Raw genomic sequence first — 24063 nt, 5'->3', positions numbered from 1 at the left:
TATTTAAACATAAGGAACCCAAGTTGCATAACGATTAATTTCTCTCCAAGTAAATGCTCTTGAATTGGAAGATCTCTAAAAATAAATAGTGTGTTCACTACCACTGAATTACGGTATACTTGATTAAAAGAAGATTTATATGAATATAAACTTTATAAATATTGCAAAAAAATTGCCTATTATATGTTGACAGCACTTAATATCTGTCATTTACAAAGTTACCTAAGTTACATTTTTTTAAAAATTGTTTGCAAAAATAAATTCTAAATTGAGTAAATTGTATGGTCAGAACTACCAGAATATTGTGAAATGTATCTACAAGAAATCTAAAAAGCTTGGTAATTTTTACCAAAGTACTTTAGTTATGATTTTGGCGAAGTAGAGCAACAATAAAATAGGGTTCTTATAAATAGGTGATAATCTCTTTAAATGCGGAAAACTTTTATAGTTTAATCATGATGGCTTAGAGAAGGGCATAAAAACCATTTATTCACTTGAATTTCCTTTAAACCGTTACCATATATACGAAAATTAATTACCAAATGAATTAAATACTGTATGTTTTAGTTTTCCAGTAATCATGTTTTTACCAAAAATGTCATTACCATACAGTATGGTAGTTTTGCCATAATTATTTCCCCCGTGTAAATATTCTTGAAAAAATTGTACTATAATACAAACAGTAGTACTATTAGCATGAAGTAGAAAAAAATGTTCTAGGATTATATATGGCAACGTTACTTTCAAAAAGTAACGAGTAAAAGTACAAGTATTTTTAGAAAAAGTAGCGAGTAAAAAGTAAAAAGCTCGTATTTTAAAAAGTAACGAGTAAAAAGTACAAGTAAAAGTACAAGTACTAAACAAAAAAAGTTACGATTTAAAAGTACATTTCTAGGAAATCGAAAATTCAAAATAACCTAAAATTCTATTGAATAATATTCTTTTGTTCTTTAATGTTTTTGCAAAATTGTTGTTATTTATTTAATTATTTTTAATTTTGAAAGTTATGGACATTAATTTATTCTTAAATTCGGAAGAATATTATAATATAATTTTATAATATAATCGTATAATATAATTCTAAAATCAAATATAATTTTAATATCAAACTTTTTACGACTTTGCACGAAAAAGAAATTTTATCAATTGATTTTAAATTTTAGTTTATTATTTTTATTTATTTAAATTACCATTGATTTAAAATTGTTTTACTCTATAGAAACGTGTTTTAAAAGCACAAACATAAACAAAGCAAACACGGGGTTTCAGATAGCTTTGTGATCTTTGAGCTAGTAAAAAATAATTGAATAGGCAGTATAAATTGAAACAGAACAGTCTACAGTTTTATTTGTAACAATGGCTAATGCGGAAGTCATGCGAGAAAGTCATTTTCCAAACATTTCTGCCTAACGGAATAATTAAAATTTGTAAATGAATTTTAGTATCAGCGGCTAAATTAATACCTTAGAGTTTTCAAGAGTTAAAATAGTAATTATAACAGTTTTCAATAGCACAAATAGTTCTGAAGTTCTTAGAGATTTGACTGGGCGTTGTTTGACAAGGTCGGGTATAAACATAATTTTAGTAAAAAATGTACTAGGTAAAAATGTATTTAGTAAAAAATGTATTAAGACAAAAATGTATTATTAGTGAGTTCAAAAAGAAAATTGAAAAACGTAATAACAAAATCCAACATTTTTTATTTAAAATTTATTAAACAAATGCATAAAACTCGAAAATGAATGAAAATAACTTGCTAATTAATATTTTTATTCATTTTGCAAAATAATTGCATTTCGAAAGCATTTTTTTTTTTTAAAAGCTTACCGAGTTTTAGAAAAAAGTAACAATTTCATTCGACATTTCCGTTACAAATACTTGTACTTTTTCCGTAAAAAGGTAACGAAAGTACAAGTAAAAGTACTAAATTTAAAAAGTAGTGAAGTACAAGTAAAAGTACGTGCTTTTTACTTGTACCGGCGGTACAAGTAACGAAAGTAAAAGTACTGCCATATATGGCTAGGATTGTGTTTAAAATTAATTTTTATTTTATTACTGACACCTGACAGGTAGCTCATATTTTAAACGTATGGCTCCAAGAGTCACTGTAATTTAAAGTTTCAATGTAATTTTTTTATATATTATTATAAAAAAAAACTTACAGAGGAAGTCTTTCCATTTTTACTTGTCACCTTTAATAATGATCCTTCATAACCCTGAAAAATAATGCACATGTATTAAAATGCCAAAAGATACTAACTATTTTTATTTTCTAAAAGTTATTTATTCTAAAATTATACACTGTAAATATAGGTACTCAAATTTTTCGAAACTTTCTTCGTTTTTCACTAAACTGCTTCCTGGTATATAGTCCAAAGGAACGTTTTATCAAGTAACGAAATATCTACCATCACTTCTTCGAGGAAACGAATTTAATCAATAGTAAAGAAATATTTTGTCATTTTTTAAAAAAAAAAATCAGTTTTATGCCTTATATTTCTAACTTTTCTAATAATCACTTTATCGTGGGCACCATATAGCTGGGTCAGTTTCGCTCCAAGAACTCAAGAAAGACAAATAGAAGTTAAAGCAATGTCTCAAAAACTATTTAATGCGTATTTAATAGTTTTTAAAGTGGATATTAAAATAAATTATAGATAGATAATAAAAAGATAGTAATGATAGATAGTAAATAGATATTTAAAACAAATTTTTTAAAAGATAATATTGACTCATTATTTTAACTTAAATTATTATTTTTTGATAAAACTGAATTGTGAGTAATATGTGAATAATTGTATGGCCATGCAATAATTTCAATTAAATTAAATTTTTGAAGAAACTATTTAATGCGTATTTAATAGTGTTAAACATATATTAAAATAAATGTTAGATAATAATGATAGATAGTAAATAGATATTTAAAATAAATTTTTCTAAAAAATATTATTAATTCATAATTTTAATGTAAATTATTATTGTTTGATGAAACTGAATTGTGAGTAATATCTGGATAAATGTATGGTCATACAATAATTTTAATTAAATATAGTTCAAAATAAATTAAATATAGTTAATTAACAATTCAAAAAATACATGAAAAATTATATTAAAATACCTTATACGCTCGGAATAAAAGATACAGCTCTCTTGGTTTGGCATCCATCGGAAGGCCGCTAACAAATAACGTTCTCACCTGTAAAATAAACAAAATTAAATTAGCATTTAAATTAAATAATATCTCAATTTTGAACTAAGTTGAATATTTCAGCTAAATCACTGCAATTGCTTTATTTTATGAGTATTGAGTGCTTTAGTATTAATGAAAGTTCATCTGATACAAATCTGAAAGTATTTAGTATAATCACAATCATTTTAATAATTTTGCACCAAGTTAGAATCATTTCTTTTACTTGAGAGATATTGTTGCTATCAGCCCGTTTGCGTGTTCAAAAGCATTTTATTTGATTGCAAACAATCATAAGTTATTACATAAAAATTAAGTTATGCATATATCTACTATTTCCAAATAAATTAAACATATAAATAAATAAAAGATAAAAGAATTTGTAAATGTTTAATATATAAATAAGGGAATTTGCAAGATTCCTACTATGTTTAAAAAATTAAGTGTAACTCAACATCGAGAATAGTGGCAAGTACTTCACACCAAAATTGCTGTGGTCAAAACATAAACAATTATTTTTTGTATTGAGAAACACCATGAATGTTTGTTTTAATTTCTTTTGGTGTAAGGAAAAAGTAAATTTTAAAGAACAATGAAAGAAAGTCATGAAAACCCTATGCAGATAAAAAAAATAATACGTACTGGGTTGTACAACTGAGCTGTACAGCGATCGCTGGTATTTGAACCTCGTGTAATGTAACTATGAAGCGATCACTATATCTTACATAGATTGTGTGAACAAGCAATAGCAATTCAAGCATTTATTTGCATTTTAAATAATGTAAATATATTTTGTGTTCAACATCAGTCCTGGGATATCCATACAACCATAAACATTACCCCCATTAAAAATGAGCATCCTGTCATAAGACTTCAAAATCTAACCCACTACTTATCTAACTAAAGAAATCCTCCGGTCACTGAATCCAAAGACATCTGTAGTTATGGAAACAAGAAAACGAGCATTTCTAAGTAGAGGATTTTTTAAATTACTTTTGGTGATAAGAGTAAAAATCTGTCTTGAATGCTTATCCCACTTCCCTACTCGAAAAAGTTAAACCTTGAAACTATAGTCATCGATAGTGCTCTAGAAACTAGAGTAATGTTAGTTGTCTAGAGTCTAGGCATAATGTCTGGTCTTCTGGAGAGACATCAGAACTGTCTGTAATAAAATACAGAGGCTGTAGGATGTCTGGAAACCGGTCATAAAGTCATATCATTTCAGAAGAAAAGGACATTTTCCGAACTCAGACCGAAATTAGTGTTTCTACAAATGAAAATAACTCGCAAACGGTGTAAAATTCGGGTGTGAGCATTAAGTTTGAGCGTGTGATCATATTTCAGAATTGAAGTTGAACACAAAAAAGGAAGCATATTTAGACCATTTAAAGTGTAAAGGAATGCTTGAATTGGTGATAACTCAAAGAAAGGGCATGTTCTTAAAATCTTAAGGCTGTTTTAACACCAAAATTTTTAATGATATTACTTCAAATTTTTTACAGAGTACTCTATCTTGCTGTAATTGAATCTGCAAAAGTAATTTCTATGGCAAAATGTTTGTATTTAAATAGCATTTACCATTAGAACAGTTTTATATTTAAACTTTGAAAATTAAAATTAGTTCATCTTTGAAAAGCTAATCTTCTTATGCTGTTATACATAAAAAATAATAGCTTTCAATTGTTGAGGCTGTAAAATCAATAAATCGCAGCTAAATAAATACGGGACCAGATTTATAAACAAAGAACTTGAATATATAATTCACTAAATAAATAAGCGACGAAAGCTTTACTTAGTCTGTTGAAAACGTGAATTTAAAGCATTTTCCGAATGCAAGAAATTGATATTCAAAAGCCTAAAAATATGCTTTTTTTTTCTTCTTTCTTTTGCAAAAGGTCTGCTATTCATATATTTAACATAAAAGACACAATTTTCTCCACTCATTTAACGATTTATTAACACAGCAATTTAATGTTAAAACAACACACGTATTGAATTAAAAATGATGATATAAAAATTGATGATATAAAAATTAAAATAGACTGTAGCTTCAAAATATCATCGATATAATTTAAATTTGGATTCAACTAAAGTAAATATTTTAGATTATTATATTTAGATAATTATTTTCGTAATCATTGAGATAGGTTTTGAATGGTATTATCAAAAATAAAACCATAAAAATGTATACACTAAGTACATATAAGAATTTAAATAAGAAAATAAAATGTTATCAAAATATGAGTAATTATTATTAAGATCTGCTAGCGGAATGAATTATTTGAAAATTGTTTTGCTAATGAAACAAAATTATTGACAAATAAGCTGATAATTTCATAACTGAGATAATTTCAAAACAAAATTCAAATTTTATTTTTATCGGAGTTTTGTTCCTTAATTAACCTATAAATAATTTTCACTTTTCTTTTCTAAACTACCCCAGATGCTTGTAATTTGCATGGAATAATAAGAAACCTTGCTCAATATTGTTGAATTTATCGAAAATATATTACATTTTAAATAAATATCCAAAAAATGTGTATTCATTTTTTCTATGCACTGAACACTCATATTTATGAGTTTACCTATTTTTACAGGACATTTTTAGAAAAAATACATGTTTAAAATTCTTCTTTTCTTTTCCCTAAGGATCAACTTCATAAAAAATTCACTACTTGAAACAACAAACTGCTTTTTAAGATTAAATATTGTCCAAAACAAAGTTACGGTTTGCAAAATAAGTTTTATAATTCGTGACGAATATTAGAAGAAAGTTGATATGCTAAGTGTCTTCATCGTTAAGTATGTCTACTTAAAAATATAATTAATCCCGTGTTGTAAGAAATTAGAATTAAGTTGTAAGAGAAACGTGGACTGTTGCCCGACTATTTTTGTTCAGAGTAAGACAAAATTAGGCTTGTAGGGAGTTGAAATACCACTTGTTTTATTTTGAAATGCTAAATCAAATGAATTAAATTTACTGAGTTCGCTATGTACGAGATTCTGCAGACACAAACGAGTGTATTTTTGTATTTGTATTGTACATCATAAGTGTATTTTTGTACTATTGTATTGGTTCCACAATTCAACAAATTAAAAAAATAATAAGTTCTACAAATTTTAATAAATTTTATGTACTTAGAGTATTATAATAGAAAATAATAAAATTTTTGATCTTAGATGCTGTTTGGAGTACCAGTGCAAAGATGCAGAAAATATTTTGATCCATGACTTTGAAATGTAGAAAGTTTAGTATATATATATATATATATATATATATATATATATATATATATATATATATATATATATATATATATATATATATATATATATATATATCATAAATTTCATTCTCTTTAAAAATATATGAATAGATAACAATCGACGTATTTCAAAAACAGACGCCAATTTTCAAGAATCACAAGTGATTTGAAATATAAAAAAAAAGGTGCCAACGGAAAATGGAAAAGCAAAGTTGAGAAACAAAACTAAAAGAGACACAGTAGTCGAGAGAGAAAACAAATTAAGAGCAGAACAGGAAAAACCACAGTTGCCAAGAGGATCAAATCAAGGCCTTATTTATTTAATTATAATAGCTAAATAATTTATATTAGTTAAATCTCAGGGGCATATATGAAATTTAGTAGGTTTATTTTTGGTTGAAAATAAAAATACATGCAGTCTATTGTTTACGGTGCTTATAATGGTAACACATGCTATTTTTATCCATTAGTTGTACCAGCCATAAGCAAAATGTAAACAAAACGCCACAAAATAACGTGTGTAGTAACACAATAAGACCACAATATTAAAATTTAACAAAAGAAAATATCATTGCTCTTAAAGGAAAAGAAGCTTACTTATTAACATAAAACTTTAATTAAAAGCATAAGTAATACTTACGTTAATAGTATAGGTAAATATAAAATCATACTCATAACTTTAATAAAAAAATATTTTTTGTAAATAATAGTAAAAAGAAATTATTGGAAAAAGAACTAAATTTACAATCACAAATTATTATTTTTATGCATTCTTAAAACTAAATATTGGTTAATAATTCATAAAATAATGGCTGTAAATATATTTAATTTATGAAATGTTTCAAAGTTATATTAATAGAACAGTCAAGCATATATATATATATTATTTTTTTTTTAAATATAATTCTCTTTTTCTCTTTTTTCAGGCATGTATACGTTTGATTTTGAAAATGGAATATTAAGAAAATATTTAAAACCAAGCAATATCATAAAAATCAGTTCATCATTGCAATATGTTCATTTAAATTTGTTGCAATCCTTATAAACTATAAATTGTTTCCGAAAATATCGTGATATCGAATTAAAAAAATAATTTGCACTGTAATGTGGTTGCAAACTTGGACGATATAACAATATAGTATTCTCCGAAATTTATAACAAGGTAAACTAAAAAAGTGAAATTTTTTTTATAAATAATAATTTTTATTTAGTCAGGGTTTTTATTTTATATTTAAAATAGCATTTTTAAGCTTTGTTTTCATATATTTTGTCGCAAAAATTAATACAAATAATTTTAATTGCAACAATAAATTTAAAAAATAAACTATGAAGTAATGGAAATACAAAGATCACATAGAATAGAATTTTTAAAAATTAAAACGTGATTTTTTAAGTTAACACTTTTTTGAGGGTGGAACTCAAAATATTCTAAACTTTAAGAAAATATTTAAGTAACACAATCACGTAAAAATTATTATTCTACTATTTTCTTAGATCTTGAATTTATATCTATATGAAAAATGAAGGCCAGCTATCATGAAGTGATGATAATGATAGATCATAAATTGAAAAATAAACTGTGAAGTAAAGGAAAAACAAATATCACATAGAATACAATTTTTTTAAAAATTAAACTGTGATTTTTTAAGTTAACATTATTTCGAGTGTGGAACTCAAAATATTTTAAACTTTAAGGAAATACTTAAATAACACAGTCTCGTAAAAATTATTATTGTACTATTTTTTTTTTTTTTTTAGATCTTGGATTTATATCTGTATGAAAAATGGAGGCCAGCTATCATAAAGTAATGACAATGATAGATCATCGGTTGTTTACTTTTATATTCGATAGATGCCACTACCGGCATTGGTTACAAACTTCATTTCCTGGACAGGCGAACAGATTTCCGCAGGGTATCTTTCAATAGCTACAGTTCATCAGTCTCCAATTCATAGAGCAAGTTGGGAACACAAAAGCTTGAAATGATGAGCTATCTGATATAAATATTTGTCTTCTTGATCTGAGTCTCCGTTAGCCTTGGAAATTTGAAAATGAATGGTGAAAGTATTGCGAAAACGTTACTTATAAGGGAAAAAAAGTTCTATATTACGTAATCATTGCAATTTGAATAGCTAACATGGGTTTATACTTTGCTACTTTAGAATATTGTTACACAAATTTCAGACGTTTTTTTCATTATTCATTGAAAGGTTCTGAAATAGGAAAGCTTAATGTAACAGAAAAACTTGTAAAATTATAATATCAGTATATTTAGTTTGAGCAGTGAAGTATTTGAACAGTCAGTTTCAATTAGGGAAAAGTTTTGTTTAAACAAAAATATATGAAAATTTATATATATATCGTATTAAAATTATTAAAAAAATATATATTAAATATATGACGCCTATAAAAAATTCAAAGATTTAAAGCACTTTAATGTGGTAGCCTTAAATTCCTAAAATAATGATGAAAGTATAGCTAAAATGGTACTCGTAAGAAAAAAAAAACATGTTATGTAAAAATAATGTTGCGTTACGTTTTGAATTCGTGGATATATGCCCTATTTTTCTACACAAGATTTGTTATCTTTTCACGGAAATGTACACACAATCTTTAAACTTTTCTTTAAATATGTATTATGTATAAACAAATAAAATTATTAAACAAAATTTATTATATTAAAAAAATTGTCAAGAAGACAATATTATTAAATCAATGTACAAATTCATATAATATAGGAATTTGAAATATTTAATATATAAATTGATAATATATAAATTTAAAATTTAGAACAAAAACTAAATGTGATAATAATTTACTGATCCTCAAACGAGAAACAACGAGGCTTTAAGAATCCTTGAATGTTTCAGAGAATGAAGAAAGAACTATTACATAAAGTATAAGCTAACTATTTAAATTCTTCATCATTAGTTTTAATATAAGTTTTCATAACTTATAAACGCTCATTTATTTTCGATAGAATCATAATTAAAACCTCGAAGATAAAAATTTGTTTTATTTATTTACTTAGATTAATACAAAACTCATATCAATTTATGAGTAAAAAACACGTTTTATAAAGATAATTTAGGACTTGCATAAGGAAAGGGAGCACTGTTAGAAATTTCTCAGAAAAATGGTTAAATAGCAATTTATTTAATTATTATTTTACCATATTCAAACATAACAATCAAATAATCATAAGTAGCATGGTATTGAAACAGTTAAATGCGAGAAATACCGTTTATTAACAATTTTCACCTGTAATGCTTAAACAACCAGAATTTTATCACACCAACTAGACCCACCTAATGAGACCACTTGACCCACCTAATGAAGTGTCGTGTAGATTGGTACATGTTATAGTCGAGAGGGTTAAACTGTCTATCTCATGACCGATAGAATGGGGTTTGAGTTTCAGCTTTGACCATCACAGTATTTCTCCCATTTCTTTCAACACAAGAAGAACATTCTCCAATTGGTGATCCTGGACTATTGGAATACGATTCTCTCATTCACGCATAGATGAGCTGCTAATCTATCTCCAATGTCCAGTTAAATTTTTTTAAGTTTTGAATTTAAGTTAGTTGTAAATGATAAAAAACCGTATAGTTTTGTATTCTTGCTTTTTACCGTAAACTTTCCTTTTAATTGGATGGACAGACTGCTGCCGTTTATTTTACCACAGTTTCAGAAGGAAATAAGTCTAACAGTGAATGATTATGTCATCAATTCTGTATCAATTTGTATTTGATTTGGAGAAGGGCTTCAACACAATTGTGACCTCCATAAATTGCAGTGTGTCATTGAAAATATTCAAACCTCTTATAATTAAAAATTTTTTTGCTTTAAAATATTTAGCGGACTTGTTATTCATGCAAATTTATAAATATGTACGAATGACACAATTTTATTCAACTAAAACCATTTAAAGTCTTAAGTTGGCCAACGCTTCAAACATGAATGTTTTAAAAATTATCAAAAATATTAAAAGTTTTTAAAGCTATTTTTAAAACTATTTGTGGAAACTATTTTCTGTTATAAGAAGAATAGCTTTCAGTAAACATTTTAAATCACAATTCACAATGTTGTACCCACTGTTTATTTATAAGAATAGTTATTTATAAGAAATTTTACTGGTACGTGAATTTTTCTACCATTTCCCTATGAGAACCCTATAGTTATTCCGCAGATACATACTCATTTCATTTACCTATATATGTTAAATAATATTTTCCTCAGTGTTTGAAGATATACCATCTATGCTTCCTTAAGCATAAAGAAGAAGAATACAATGATTTTATAAAACTCTAATGCATTTGAAATTAATAGTATCAAATATGCTTTACAGTGTTTGTAAAATTGCATTATTGCAGTGTTAGTTATAGCATTTAGTGTTTTATTTCAGTTAGATAAATAAAGATAGATGAAAAAGAATATGATCAATAGATAAATGGGCTTTTCTTAAAGAGTGTATTGCGTGATTTGATCAGAGGTTAAAGAAAATGGAACTTTCCCCCCTATTTAATGATTCTTTCAATGTTTTTATCTCAAAATTCGTGTAAAAACACTAAGGTTAAATGAAAGATTTTAAAGACTCTAACAAGACACGTGAAAAGTGATAAAATCCCTTCAAAATTTAACCTTTTTAAGTTTATTTTTCTTGCCTTATTCGACTTGTGTTGGTGGATTTGTCAAGTAATTAACGATACTAAAATGCAGTTGTTATTGTTTTTAATTAAAAGCACAATTTTTAGCAACATTGACTTTTTTCTGCAGTTGAAAAAGAAGGGTATTTTAAAATCTGAGTGATCAGGGCTCAGTGGTTAGTTTCACTAAATGTTATTGTGAATAACTGGGATTCAATCCTCAGTCACGGCCTAAAGCCCATGAAATTTCAGATCGATGGTTAACAGCATGTTTCAGTAGTTACGGTGGCATTGAGTACAATGATAACTGTTTCATGATCTCCCTATTCCACAATATGCTGTTGTAAGAATAGTTTTTACAAAGGATATGGAGGAAAAATTTGTTTAGTTTGAATGTCGCTTAACATTCAGGCAAAAGCTAAAAGTTGACATTCTTTGAGATATATCCAAACTACTTACAACAGTTGCCTAAAATGCGCACTAAAAGGATAATAATATTCCTTTTCTGTGGTAACTTTCCCATTCAAATTGTTTTGAATTATTATTTACAAGAGCTATGAAGTTATTTGATGAACTACTAATTTAACCTGCTTTTTCGAATTTTAAAAATGTCATATATTTAAAATTCGATTACATATATTCAAAAACGCCCGGTGGCTGAGTGGTAGCGCTTCGTGCTCCCGTGCCACAGGTCCTGGGTTCGATCCTCGGGCCGGGAAAGGTTGACTCAGCCTATTATCCCTTCAGTGGGTCAATAAATGAGTACCAAGCTGTTTGGGAACTAAACACTAGGGACTCTGCGTTCGGCTGATCACCTAACTGGAATATCTGCTCCTGCACCCCCAGAGCCCAAGGTCAGGAAAACTGAGATGGGCACAGTAGGCCTTGGCCCTGTATGGGACTGTCGCGTCACCGTGTTTAGTTTAGTTTAATATTCAAAAACTATTTCACCGATTTCGTGCAGATTTAGCACTTTGCTATATAAAATTGCATTCTTTAAAATGACGTAAAAACTTGTATACCGTGCAATAAAAAATTGTATTCGACAATTATTAAATGAAATAGCAAAAAATGAAAAATTATTATGAAAAACTATTTTTTTTTCTTGCATGGAATTATCTTTAAATCAATGATTTTAATATTTGTGAGCAAATATTTTTCATTTCGCATTAAAAATTAAGAGATCCAAACTTTCAACCGCTTTCTTGACCTAAGTATTGAGACTACATTGGGACTACTACAGGCGGCAGCTCTCTGTAGTTTGGGAATTAGAAATCCAAACCGCCCAAATCAACAGTAATCCAAAACTCCAACCATATGTTTATTCAGGGAAAGTAAGTTTGTGGGTCTTATTTTGAACTTTAAGTTATCGCATGCACTAACTAATTAGCATATTTGAGGTCAACCCTATTAACAAAAAAAAATTGACGTCTAAAAATCCGATCGTTAGATTAAAAGTTATTCGAGGAGAATCGTTTTTTTTACTCTTTGTTTTGCGTATTATACGTGCTTGCATGTGCAGAAAAAATCTTGACTTCTCGACCCACACTCTACCAATTGCCAAATTCCGATAAACAAAGTATATCATAATTACTTTTAGTTTGGAGAAAAAAATGTTTGAATAATGTGATCTTAGAAACACTGTATTTTGGTAAAATATGAAATATTTTAAATCGGAGTTTTTAAAATATTTCAATCTTGTCGCAAATCGGGGTTTTCGATCGGTTATCGGTTCTATTAAAAAACTGTTTTTTTTCTCTTTAAATTTAATGGGTTATTTGAAAATTACTAGATATAGCAATGCAAATTTTAATATTCAGTGTAAAGGACTTTTGTGTTAAATAAACATTTAAATGTTCTCGTCTATTTATCATACTGTCTTTTTATCATATCATATGAGATAGGTCAAGTTTGGAGGGGTGGATTTAAAGTTATATAAATAATGGATTGAATATAGATTTTATGGCTTGGATACAAATTTAAACTCAAAAAATATTACCTAGTCATGATAGTTTATTCAAATAGTATCAGATGCAAAGAATGAAAGTGAAAGAAAAGTACACATGTTATGTGAGGTGTAAGTTGTATAAGAAGTACTCAAGTAAAGTATAGTAATTGCATATTTTCCCTATGGGTATTTATTGACTACTCTATTAGTTGAATTTATATTCTGTTTCTTTATAGGTATGTCGCGCTACTATATAGTGTCACAATTTAATCTGATACCAATTCATTTATAAAGGTATTTTGGTTTCCAATGTCGATAAATCTTTTCTTAAATAAGAAACTAAATGTAAAGAATCGAATGAAAATAGTAAAGAATTTATTACTACTAAACAAATATTAGAAAAAAATGGTTATAGCAATACAAATATAATTGATTTTCAATATATCTCGATTAATTTTAATGACACATGCAAAATATTTCAAACTTTTTAATAAAATGACCCTGGATAAATTAATGTAAAAGGATTGTTAGAACAATTTATTCTCATATTATGGATAATTTTTGTTAATATGTATGTAAATAGATATTTATTTTGCTAAATTTTAGTAAAGACATATTAATAGTTAAGCTTAATACGTGATGATAAAATGAACTTTCGTAACTGTATGCATTCAGTATTCATAGTATTCAAATGTTCGATGCATGGTTCAGTGTACTTTTTCAAATTATGTATTATAACTATATGAATGAAATACCAAAAACTCATTCGGTATTCTCATGCAATTATTATAAAGATGTCAGACTATTAAATGCTTAAACTATGTAACATTAATCAGTTAATGAAAATATTAGGTTACTTTTTTAAGAAATTCACTTTTATATTTAGATTTACTGTAAAGTAATTCGTATTTAAGCATATTTCATTCCATAACTTTTAATATTTTCTTATAGATTCTGTTAATTAAACAAAGAAAAAAGTATGGTAAAAGCAACCAGAATGTGGTAAAATATACCTTGATTCTACCACCACGGGGACACCAAAGAATTGATAATTTTCATGAAAATTATCAATGATAATTTTCATGCTCTTTGTTAAAATGTTTTGAATATTAACAGTAAAATATCGTTTTATAATATGTGATAAAATAAGGTACTTTTATCATGATACCTTAGATAATGGCATAAAAACCATTTATATTCGGTTAAGTTTACTTTTCAGTTTTCTAATTTTTTTCAAAATGTGTGGTAAGGAAAAATATAAATTTGAATACAGTTTCTAGAAAACCATTATTAGATATTCATAAATTTTACAAAATGAGTGTTTTAAATACCGTTATTATTTAGTATTTTCATCAGAAATGTCATTACCATACATTGCGGTAATTAAAACAGAATATTTTATGTACGTGCAGGTTAGTTATATTTCATTGTACAACTTTATCACGAGAGTGCAAGTTTATTTCACACTGAATAACAATTTTCTCAAAGTAATTTTTATTTAGGGGTACAGTAAAAATTATTTAAAAAAATTCTTTAATTGTTTTGAATTCGTGGTATTATATTTATAATATTAAGTATATATTTAGGCAATCGTACACAGATATATTTTATATTATTATATGTTACCTAATTGTATTTTAAATTAATACAAATCAGTTTAAAAAACTTAGAATTTGTTTTAGAGAAATAGGTGTTTTCGATTTGTGATGCAAATGAAAATATCATATTTCAGCTTTTAAATAATTTTTCATTGTTTTGGAGTTTCATAGAGAAACTTACGTAATTTATTTCTTTTTTGATTTTAATACTGCTTAAAAAATTAAAACGGTTGCTAAAATTATAATTGCGTATGTTTTTCTTTTTAATATTTAGAAATATACAGAGTTCAAAATAATTTTACAAATATCCTAGAGATAAATTAAAGTAACTAATATATTCGTTTTATTTTAATCTCATGAAGTTAATTTTAATAGTTGTTGAGATAAAATTTTTTTTTTCAAGTCGTAAAAAAAAAAACCCACGAAAAAACTACTATGGTGAAAAATAAAATGGCTAAGTTTGAACATCACTTAAGGTTTCAACTATAGAAAAACGATGCTTATTCTTATTTCGTTTTCCGATTAAGAAAAAACCTATTTTTTACAATTTGAAAAACAATTAAGTGCTTTATTTTTAAGTAATAAAAAACACAGATTTTGTTTGAAATTTCTGTATTTCCTCCACTTTTATTGTGTATGAATTTACTTTTAAATCTAGCAAATCGTCATACAATCGATTAATACTTGTTGCTCTAACTCTCTCAGGTCAAAGTCATATGTATTTTTTTCAGATTGTCAAATTCAGAACTGTCTGATCCGTGAGACAAAGCCGATCATTTCAGGAAAATCAAGAAGACAGGAAGCAGATGTACAAAATCGGGATTTCCTTTGGATATTTACTCGCTGTGATCCCTTTTTCTCTTCTCCAATCTTCCCTTCAAAGATATTTGTACTCGTGACCAATGACAACGCGACTGATTTTCGCATACTAGTGCCATTTCCCCCTTGGGGTCGGAAAATATTAAATCCCTTGAAGTTCGGTACTTTTTTCAAAAGAAAGATGTTGGGGGAAAGGGCAGAAATCAAATCCGAAAGAAAAGAAGAAGCAAATCAAAAATTTATCTGTTTTCAGGAATTTTTCCCTTTGTCACAGAGCTATTCTTTTCCCATCATTTCTTGTTTAAACAAAGTACTTTTTATGTGGTGCTCCTTGAATGGGCACAGGTTTTCAATGCAAGTTAATACCAGTGAAATTGCGATCTCACCAGAAGAATTCCCTTTACATCTGTCGATCAGAGATAGACGAAAAATAGATTCACTTTCTAGTTATGCTAGAAATCCATTTCGCGAAAGAAATTTGAAATCGTGATTGTTGATTCCATAAATAACTAAAGAATACATTTTTTCATGGCATTTATAATACATTACATGATATAGATATACGAGAATTGTAGTAATCCTTTGGAGATAGATTTCATATAGAATTAATTAAAGGTTACCATTCTTTATAGGTTAGTTAATATCAATCTTCTTTTTGCTTTGAATTGTCATTTAAATAAGAAAATCATATTTGAAATCACAAAAAGCCGCAATTTACAAAAATAAATAAATAACAAATTAAAAGCATGCTAGAAATATGTGGTTTTCTGCAGTATGGTTAAGAAACAAATTCTATCAATGTAACTGAATAATTGAAATATTTACTCTGAAGTAATTTATATTCATCGTCAGACAATTATTGTTGCTGTAAACAGAGGTTGTTTGAAAACTTTTTTAAAATTTTTCTCGGTTCATTCTCAAAATCCTCCATTTTACGGCAAAATTATATAACGTAAATTTTACAGTAATATTTATTTTATTAATGTTTTAGAGAAATTATTACAGTAAATTTTACGGTATATTAGATTTTGCTCCGTAGCAGAATCTGAGTGAAATTCCGGTAAAAAGTACTGGCGCCTTGAGTGCGGCATCCGTAAAATTCATTTTACCGTTAAGTTCATTTCAATCGTAAACTTTTAAGCCTTTATTTTTACTGTAATATTTATTTAATTACATGGATTAAGTGATTTTATTGTAGATATTACTGTATAAAACTTTCCGCAGGATCAGTTTTTTGTTCGGTACATCAGAATTGTGTTATATTTGTATACATTTTCAAAATAACGCTGAAAATTATTGGCACCTTGAGTGCCAGTTCAACAGTGTATCAGTGTTTAACAGTGAATCAGTGTTATTTTGAAAATATTATTTTATAGTTTTTCAGTTAGAAATGTTGAATTTATTAGCTCCGACAGCTATTGATTAAATTTTTAACTCATTTTAAAACCTGTGGGGAGCCTGGGATCTTAAACAGAACATCTTTTGATTGATTTTTTAAATCATTAATCATTTATAGGTAGTCAGGGAAAAACTTACTGAAAAGGATTAGAATGTTTTATTTCTATTTTGAAAACATTGTACTACTTAGTTATTATTATCTTTTTTTATAACTATAGATATTTTTTAATATTTGAATTTCGTACATCTTTTTTTTTCCTCAATTGATACGTAAAGATTTACTACCATGTATTTTTTTTCTCTGTACAGATTTATCAATGAAAAATATAGATACAAATTTTTAACAATCAGAAAAAAGATAACGTTTTCAAAAATTTAAAGGAAAGTCTGAAATATATGGAATTTAGAAAAAACAACGTTACCATCGTTGAAACGAGAGAAATTTAACTGGACATAAGAGCTAGAAAAGTCTAGCTCTTATGTCCAGTTAAATTTCTTTTTACGCTTTGGAAACCATGCTAGTTGTAAATGAATAAAATAACATATAGATTTGTATTAATGGTCTTATAACCATACTATTTATAAACTGTTTCAATGTCGTGAAGATAAAAAATGTTCTTTACCGTAGAATTTACGGTTAATCGGATGGATAGAGTACTGCTAGTTATTTTACCATAATTTTAGAAAGAAAATTACAGCAGTGTATCCAACATTGACTTCTGGAAAAGAGTTTTCTGCTGACGCCTGTGATTACTAAAACTAATTTGATAATAAGTCATAGGAATGGTAGACATAAAAACAGCATCATTTGAAATGAGAGTTGTCTTTTTATGATTTCAAATTCCATTAAGACGCAACACGTTTTTAAACTTAGGAAATACCTCAACGAGTCACAGAAATAATCAAACTAAATACATTGATTTTATTCCTTCATTTACCTATCATATGAGCATAGAAATGCTATAAAATTGAAAAATTAATAATAATTAATTAAAATTAATAAGCTTAAAAATAAGTAATATATTATTGTGAAGTAGAAGTAATTTTAAGTTAAAGAGACATTTAATTTAATAAATATTACTTTCCTTTTAATTAACTCTCAAGTATGTAATTTTGCCTGTTATACTTTTGGTGATATTGTTTTGTTTTTGAACAAATAGCTACTCCACTTGAATTAATGCGTAGAAACCATAAAAGAAATAAGAATTTGAAAAATAAATTAAGTTAATAATTTTATAACCTCATTTTTCTCTTTTACTTGATGCTATCCTTTTATTTAATGCTCAAGATTGCATTATTTTTTTTCTTAGGTGATATTGATACATTTTTACCATTTTACTGTATAAAAGCTTAGGATTTTACTGTGTAACAAGATGTTAAATTATTAGAAATTAAGCTTCTAGAATCAAAATTTTTTAAACCAGTATATTAGTTTCTAATCTAATAATTAAAAATTTTGTGAATAGCACAAGTTTCGAACAAAACAAATTAGTATATACGTGCAGTAGAAACGCGAAAATGGATCAAATGTAAGAAACACACAATATGTATTTTAAATCATGAGCTACATATGTATTATTGTTTGAAATAATAATTAAAGTTTATTTTAGCTTTAATAGATCATAAACGTATGTTTAAGTAAATAATAAATTTTTTGATGAACTTTAAATGGATGTGCTTGCAGGTACAGTAATTACATTTCTTGCACTCAAACTGTTGCTATACGAGAATTTAGTAATACCTTTAAAATATGTTTTATCTCATACGGAATTTATTTAAAATTGAAAACTGAAACCAATTGCAAAATTGTATTATAAAAGTAACGGTTTAGTTCAAAGAAAGGGTTTATATTCTCATATTCTCAAATTGAAATAAAAATTAAAGAAATTGCTTTCAATAAATTCAGGAATACCTAGAAACTGATCATACATCTTTCTGAATACAGTAATTTATAAGCTATCATAAAAATATAAAGGTAAACTATTTATGTGAAATAACATTTTGGAAAACAGAGATATTTTTAAATTTCTTATTCGCACGAAAACTTGTATCCTAGACAGACTTTATTGTTTTAAAATTAATAAATTGATAAAACATAACAAAATATGTTTGTGCAGTCATAATATAACAAACGTGTTTCTTACTTAAATAATTCTCAGGAATCTGGTCCACCATGACTGGTCAGCGAATCTCTAGAATGTAGAATTGGACATTGATGGACGTAAGGCTGAAACATATTAGTAGCAGTTATAGTGCGACTCATGAACGTTGGCCGTTATAAATTGCTAAACAGATTGGTGCAAACAATGATTTAAATATAAATCTTTATTTATATAAAATAAAACTATAACTATAGACAGGCAAATATCAGGAAATACATGTTTAGTTTAATTTTAGAAGTTACCTTTATAAGATTATATCTTAAATTTAAATTTAATATGTTTTTTTTAATAGAGATGATTTTGACCTAGTCAAAAATATCAAAATGATTAAAATTTTAAGGCAATTGAATACTATTTGTGAACTAATAATATTATATGCAGTTTTTATAAACATAATTTATGCTTTCTTTGAATTTTTTCTTATTACTGCAACTTAACGTGCAATAAATAATGATAAGAAAACAAAGGGCTACTTTAGCTACGTATTTAAAAAATAAAATACTTGATTACGCTCTTCCATTAAATGAAACAGTAAAAACAATTACAAAAATTTGTAATGTTTAAATGTTCGATATATATCTTAAAGTGTAGTTATTTCCAAGGAAAACTAATATTATATATTATTTAGCAACATTGATGTATCTTTAATTATAGTAGTTTATTGAAAAAAAATGGCAATTATAATTTTTATTAATAATGCTAATTTATTAAACATGTTTAGTCTTTTGTTAATAAAAAATTAATTTGTGAGTATTTCATGATATCTGCCAATAAACATGGGTCGCAAATACTATTAATATGTTTCGTTCCCTGGAAGATCTAAATTTTCGAGTAGCAAAATATGATGAATATATCATGTGAACAGTAAAAATTATTTTCAAATTTCTGTTATAAGCATCTAAAAAATATATGTTTTTAAGGATATGGATAAATTAATTCTATGTTACAAAAAATTGAAGAACTTATAATGGTATTTCTATTTTAAACAATGTTTTCTAAATATTAGTAAACGTATTTGTATAAATTAAACATTGTGATAAAATCACAAACATTTACACATTCACAGTCTTGCCACAGTTACGACTTTAAAATGAAGAACTATCTTATTAATGTCGAAGTATGTAATGTATTATAAATGACGAAGCATAAAATAAAAGACGGAAACGAAATATAATATAAATGTAGAAGAAATATGCAATAAGAAATAATAGGATTTGCCCTTGAAAAGGAGAAATAAGATAGAACACAATAGTTAAATAAAATAAAGGGATAGCCAAAGAAATGTTAAATTACAAGAGCATGATTAAAAATTCAGAATCAAATTACCGTACCGTAAAATCAATTTCACCTTAAAATCTATTTTTATACTACAATTTTTATAGAAAAATTTATTTTACTAGAGTGATTCAGTGCTTTTACAGTAAATAGTTCTGTAAGAAATATTATATATCAGAGTTTTTGTTCCTTAAAATTTTACGGTAAAAAATATTGGCACCCTGAGTAATACGAATTTTTATTATAATTAGATTCGGAATGTTTTACTTTCTTTTGTTTAATTAAGTTGTTTGATCTTGTTCATTTTACCTTAGTTACCTTGTTCACCCCTCTTTCATCCTTGTTGATAATTGGATGTAATTTTCTTCTGAAATGTTGCAATTTTAGTAAACTATTAAGTATCTTGTAACCAAATTATTAAGCATATTTTTATTATCTAATTATAAGTATTTCAACTTTAAATCACAGTGTGCTTCTTTAGTATAATTAGAGAATATTTAAATTTTGAGACTTGTGGAAACTTGAGACTGTAAATATAATGCAACAAAGTCACAGTTTGTATTTATTTCAAGAACGCTATGTTTTTGTAAAGAAAATATCACAATATGCTTTCGCGCAAGTGCCTGGTGTTATCAATAAACTTCAGTAGAAATAGTACTCAGAAATGTCTTAGATATATTGTAAAATCATTACATTATGATGAAATAATTATGAGCATTATAAAATAAAATAATTTCTCAGTGACTAAATATATAGTGTTCATAATCATTTAAATATCACATTGTGCTTGCGTCAGAAATAGTGTACAGATTTAATCACTTGAAAAGATAATTTAAAATGAATTTTCTTATAATTAATTTCTTACGTTCAATGAATTAAGATGAAAAATAATGAGATTTGATCAATATTTCCAGAAATAAGGAGATAAATTATTGAAACACTTTAGAAATTTTGCAAGAACAGTGCACAAGATTTTTATACCTAATAAGAGAAACCTAAACGCTACTTTTTTGATATTGACTATAAAGTTATGATTGAATTCCGCTTATCTTAGGAAATTTAACCTGCGGCATATTTCTAAACACTTTTAGCGATTAGAAATTAATATTTATTACTATACTATATTTATTTACTTATACTTCTGATTTAATACTATATTTATTTAAATAGGAAAGTAAGATAAAAAAGAAAAGCATACATTTGAAGTTAGACATTTTTTGAACAGTTGAAAAAGGTTTACTGACGAAAAACCAATTCAAACTTTAATTTGGAGAGACAGTTGAACAATATTTTGTTTTCCAGGCGAAAACTGCAACAAAATACTATTTAAACCAAGGAACCAACAAATCTATAATGTGTTGGCAATAGTACAGATCTTAAGAATTAGACAGACTTTTTTTTATATTTAAAATGTACTTGTACATAAAAAATAAGAAAGGGGGATTTTAAACAAAACTACCTTATAATATAGCGCATTTTTCATGAATTCAATATTTTTTCTCTGTCGTGCAAAATACTATCAATCAAAACTAATAGCATATGTCTTATAATAATCATGGACAAAATTGGAAATTAAGATATTTGCACACCTAAACAAAACCTGTAATGTGTTACGAGGTTAAGTCTAAAATTTAGTTTTTGTACTAATCTAAATCATTGAAACTCATTTTGAAGCAAAAACTATAGTAAACTGAAAAGTAAACTATAATAGTATTATGATATCACTTTGTATTATCTTTATAGTAAACTAAATTGCAAATGTTGTAAATACTGTTATGAATATTAGAACATGGGTAATAGTTTAATCAATTACTTATTTGCATATGGAATAATTTAAAACAAAGTAAAAAATTCACAAAATTATCAGAATATTCCTTCAAATTGCTATTTTGTTCAAAAATGATAAGCCTCGATTGCGAAGTGATTATACTTGAATGATTGCTACATTTCAAAATGAAATATTGATTGGAATAAGTACTAATTTCTTCAGAGAGTATAGCAACGCATATTAGTGCTCCATTTTACTATATAAATACAATATTCATGATTGTTTTAAGATGACCATTAAACTATTAAGCAGAAGAGATTAATAAATTGCCAATAAATTAAATTTATTTATCACCGAAATTTATCTATTTTGAAAATTAAACTAAAAATATTTGAGAAATCATGAATTCAGATATTTTCATATATTTGGCTCAAATTTGAAATTGAGTTGAACCACAATATTGTTCAAATTTGCTACTTTTAAATGATTTCAAAGAAAACTTTAAAATAGTGTAAAAGTATTTTTTTAACTTGAGTAAATTAAGAAATAACTTAAGTGAATGTATCGTATAATTTAACAAAACTCATTAGGGTTGGAACAAATTTGAAAATATTGTGGTTAAAAATACCGAAATTATAAGTCAACAATGAAATGATTTTTTAAACAGTGTGAAATGCTCAAAATTATTGTCAATGTTACAAATAATGTTACAAAATTATCGTCAATGCAAAAATAAATAGATAAAACAATTTATTTTTCAAACGTTATCAAATAATTTTCAATCGGGATAATATTATTTCAATGGCTCACTTATTAAAGAAAAACATCTTTTTCAATAACTCTAACTGATTTTATTTCAGTCAAAAAATATAAGGAACATAATCTAATTCAACTGGTAACATAAAATCAGCACCATGTATAGAAACTTAAATAATATATTCAAACTTAAAATTGCATTGTATTTCGAGAATCTTTCCTTACGAGTAAGAAATAGCATTTAATAAGCTGTGTTCAAAGCATAAACTCTCAATTTAGGAACATACAATTCATTTACATGTGTATAACAAAGGGTAGAGTAGAAATCCTATTTGCAAGCAAGTGAGCCCCCACCACTCAAAAGCGCCTGAAACCATAAAATACTCGAAGGAAAAAAAGGTTGCAATCGGTACCCTCTGATAGATAAAAAAAGAGCTGGAAATTCGATTTAGAAGGGCAGAAAAGTGATTGCTAAGACTTTACGTTGTCCTGAGAGAAGAAACTGGTTTTTATAATCGCTATCCAAGCTTTCTTTCCAAAAATCAATAAATAACGTGATTTTGAGCAGAACACTCTTCTCTTTTTGTTTTATTGTTATACTTTGTTTTTCGCGACTTCGGCATGTTGTTCTTTTAAGCTTTGAAAACAATTACATTAAGACATTAGGTATCACAATAGAAATTTTCTACCTTTTCTTTTTCTTTTGTTCGAAATCCTTAAATTTCATATAGTTTAAATTAAGTTTATTTTTTTTCTAAATTATATCATTATGTTTCTAAATCAAACTATACTGTTATTCAATCATTATAACCCTAATACTTAGTGGTGTTTATTTTAATTATTATACGTTAAAAATTTCGGTATCATTTTTTTGGAAAAAAGTACTGGCACTTAGAATGCATCATCGGTATAACCCCTTGGTACCGCAAAGTTCTATTTTATCGTAAACTTTTATACCATAACTTTCACAGCAAAATTTATTTACTTCTAGTTATTCAATGATTTTTAGTAAATACTGCTGTAACAGCATTTAAGTTTTTTTTTGCTCCGTAACATGCTCCGGTGATCAAGTCAGGTCTGGTAATCAGAATTTCAGGGTCAAAAGTACCGGCACCCTAAGTGTCGGTGCTTTTTACCGTAATTTGATCCGGAATTTTTTCATGGTTTTGAAATGTTGCATTTCAAAAGGAACAAATAAAAGTGCACGGACTTCAGATGAAGGTAACGAGTAAGAAG

General features: G+C 26.4%; 1 protein-coding gene across 1 annotated transcript in view; it reads right to left on the bottom strand.

The window, feature by feature from the left end:
* LOC107457473 (protein couch potato-like) overlaps positions 1-24063 on the bottom strand; it is a 230925-nt gene that overhangs the window by 34973 nt on the left and 171889 nt on the right. The window contains exons 2-3 of the mRNA XM_071187649.2: positions 3119-3196; positions 2163-2216 (exon numbers count right to left, since the gene is read on the bottom strand). Coding sequence (XP_071043750.2) covers positions 2163-2216; positions 3119-3196 — 132 coding nt within the window. The remainder of the gene's footprint in view (positions 1-2162; positions 2217-3118; positions 3197-24063) is intronic.

This window comes from Parasteatoda tepidariorum, chromosome 11 (assembly GCF_982258835.1).
Source record: "Parasteatoda tepidariorum strain Cologne lab strain chromosome 11, Ptep-v5.0, whole genome shotgun sequence".
NCBI lineage: Eukaryota > Metazoa > Arthropoda > Arachnida > Araneae > Theridiidae > Parasteatoda > Parasteatoda tepidariorum.
The sequence above is the reverse complement of the archived record's forward strand: the minus strand, read 5'-3'. Positions and strand labels throughout refer to the sequence as shown.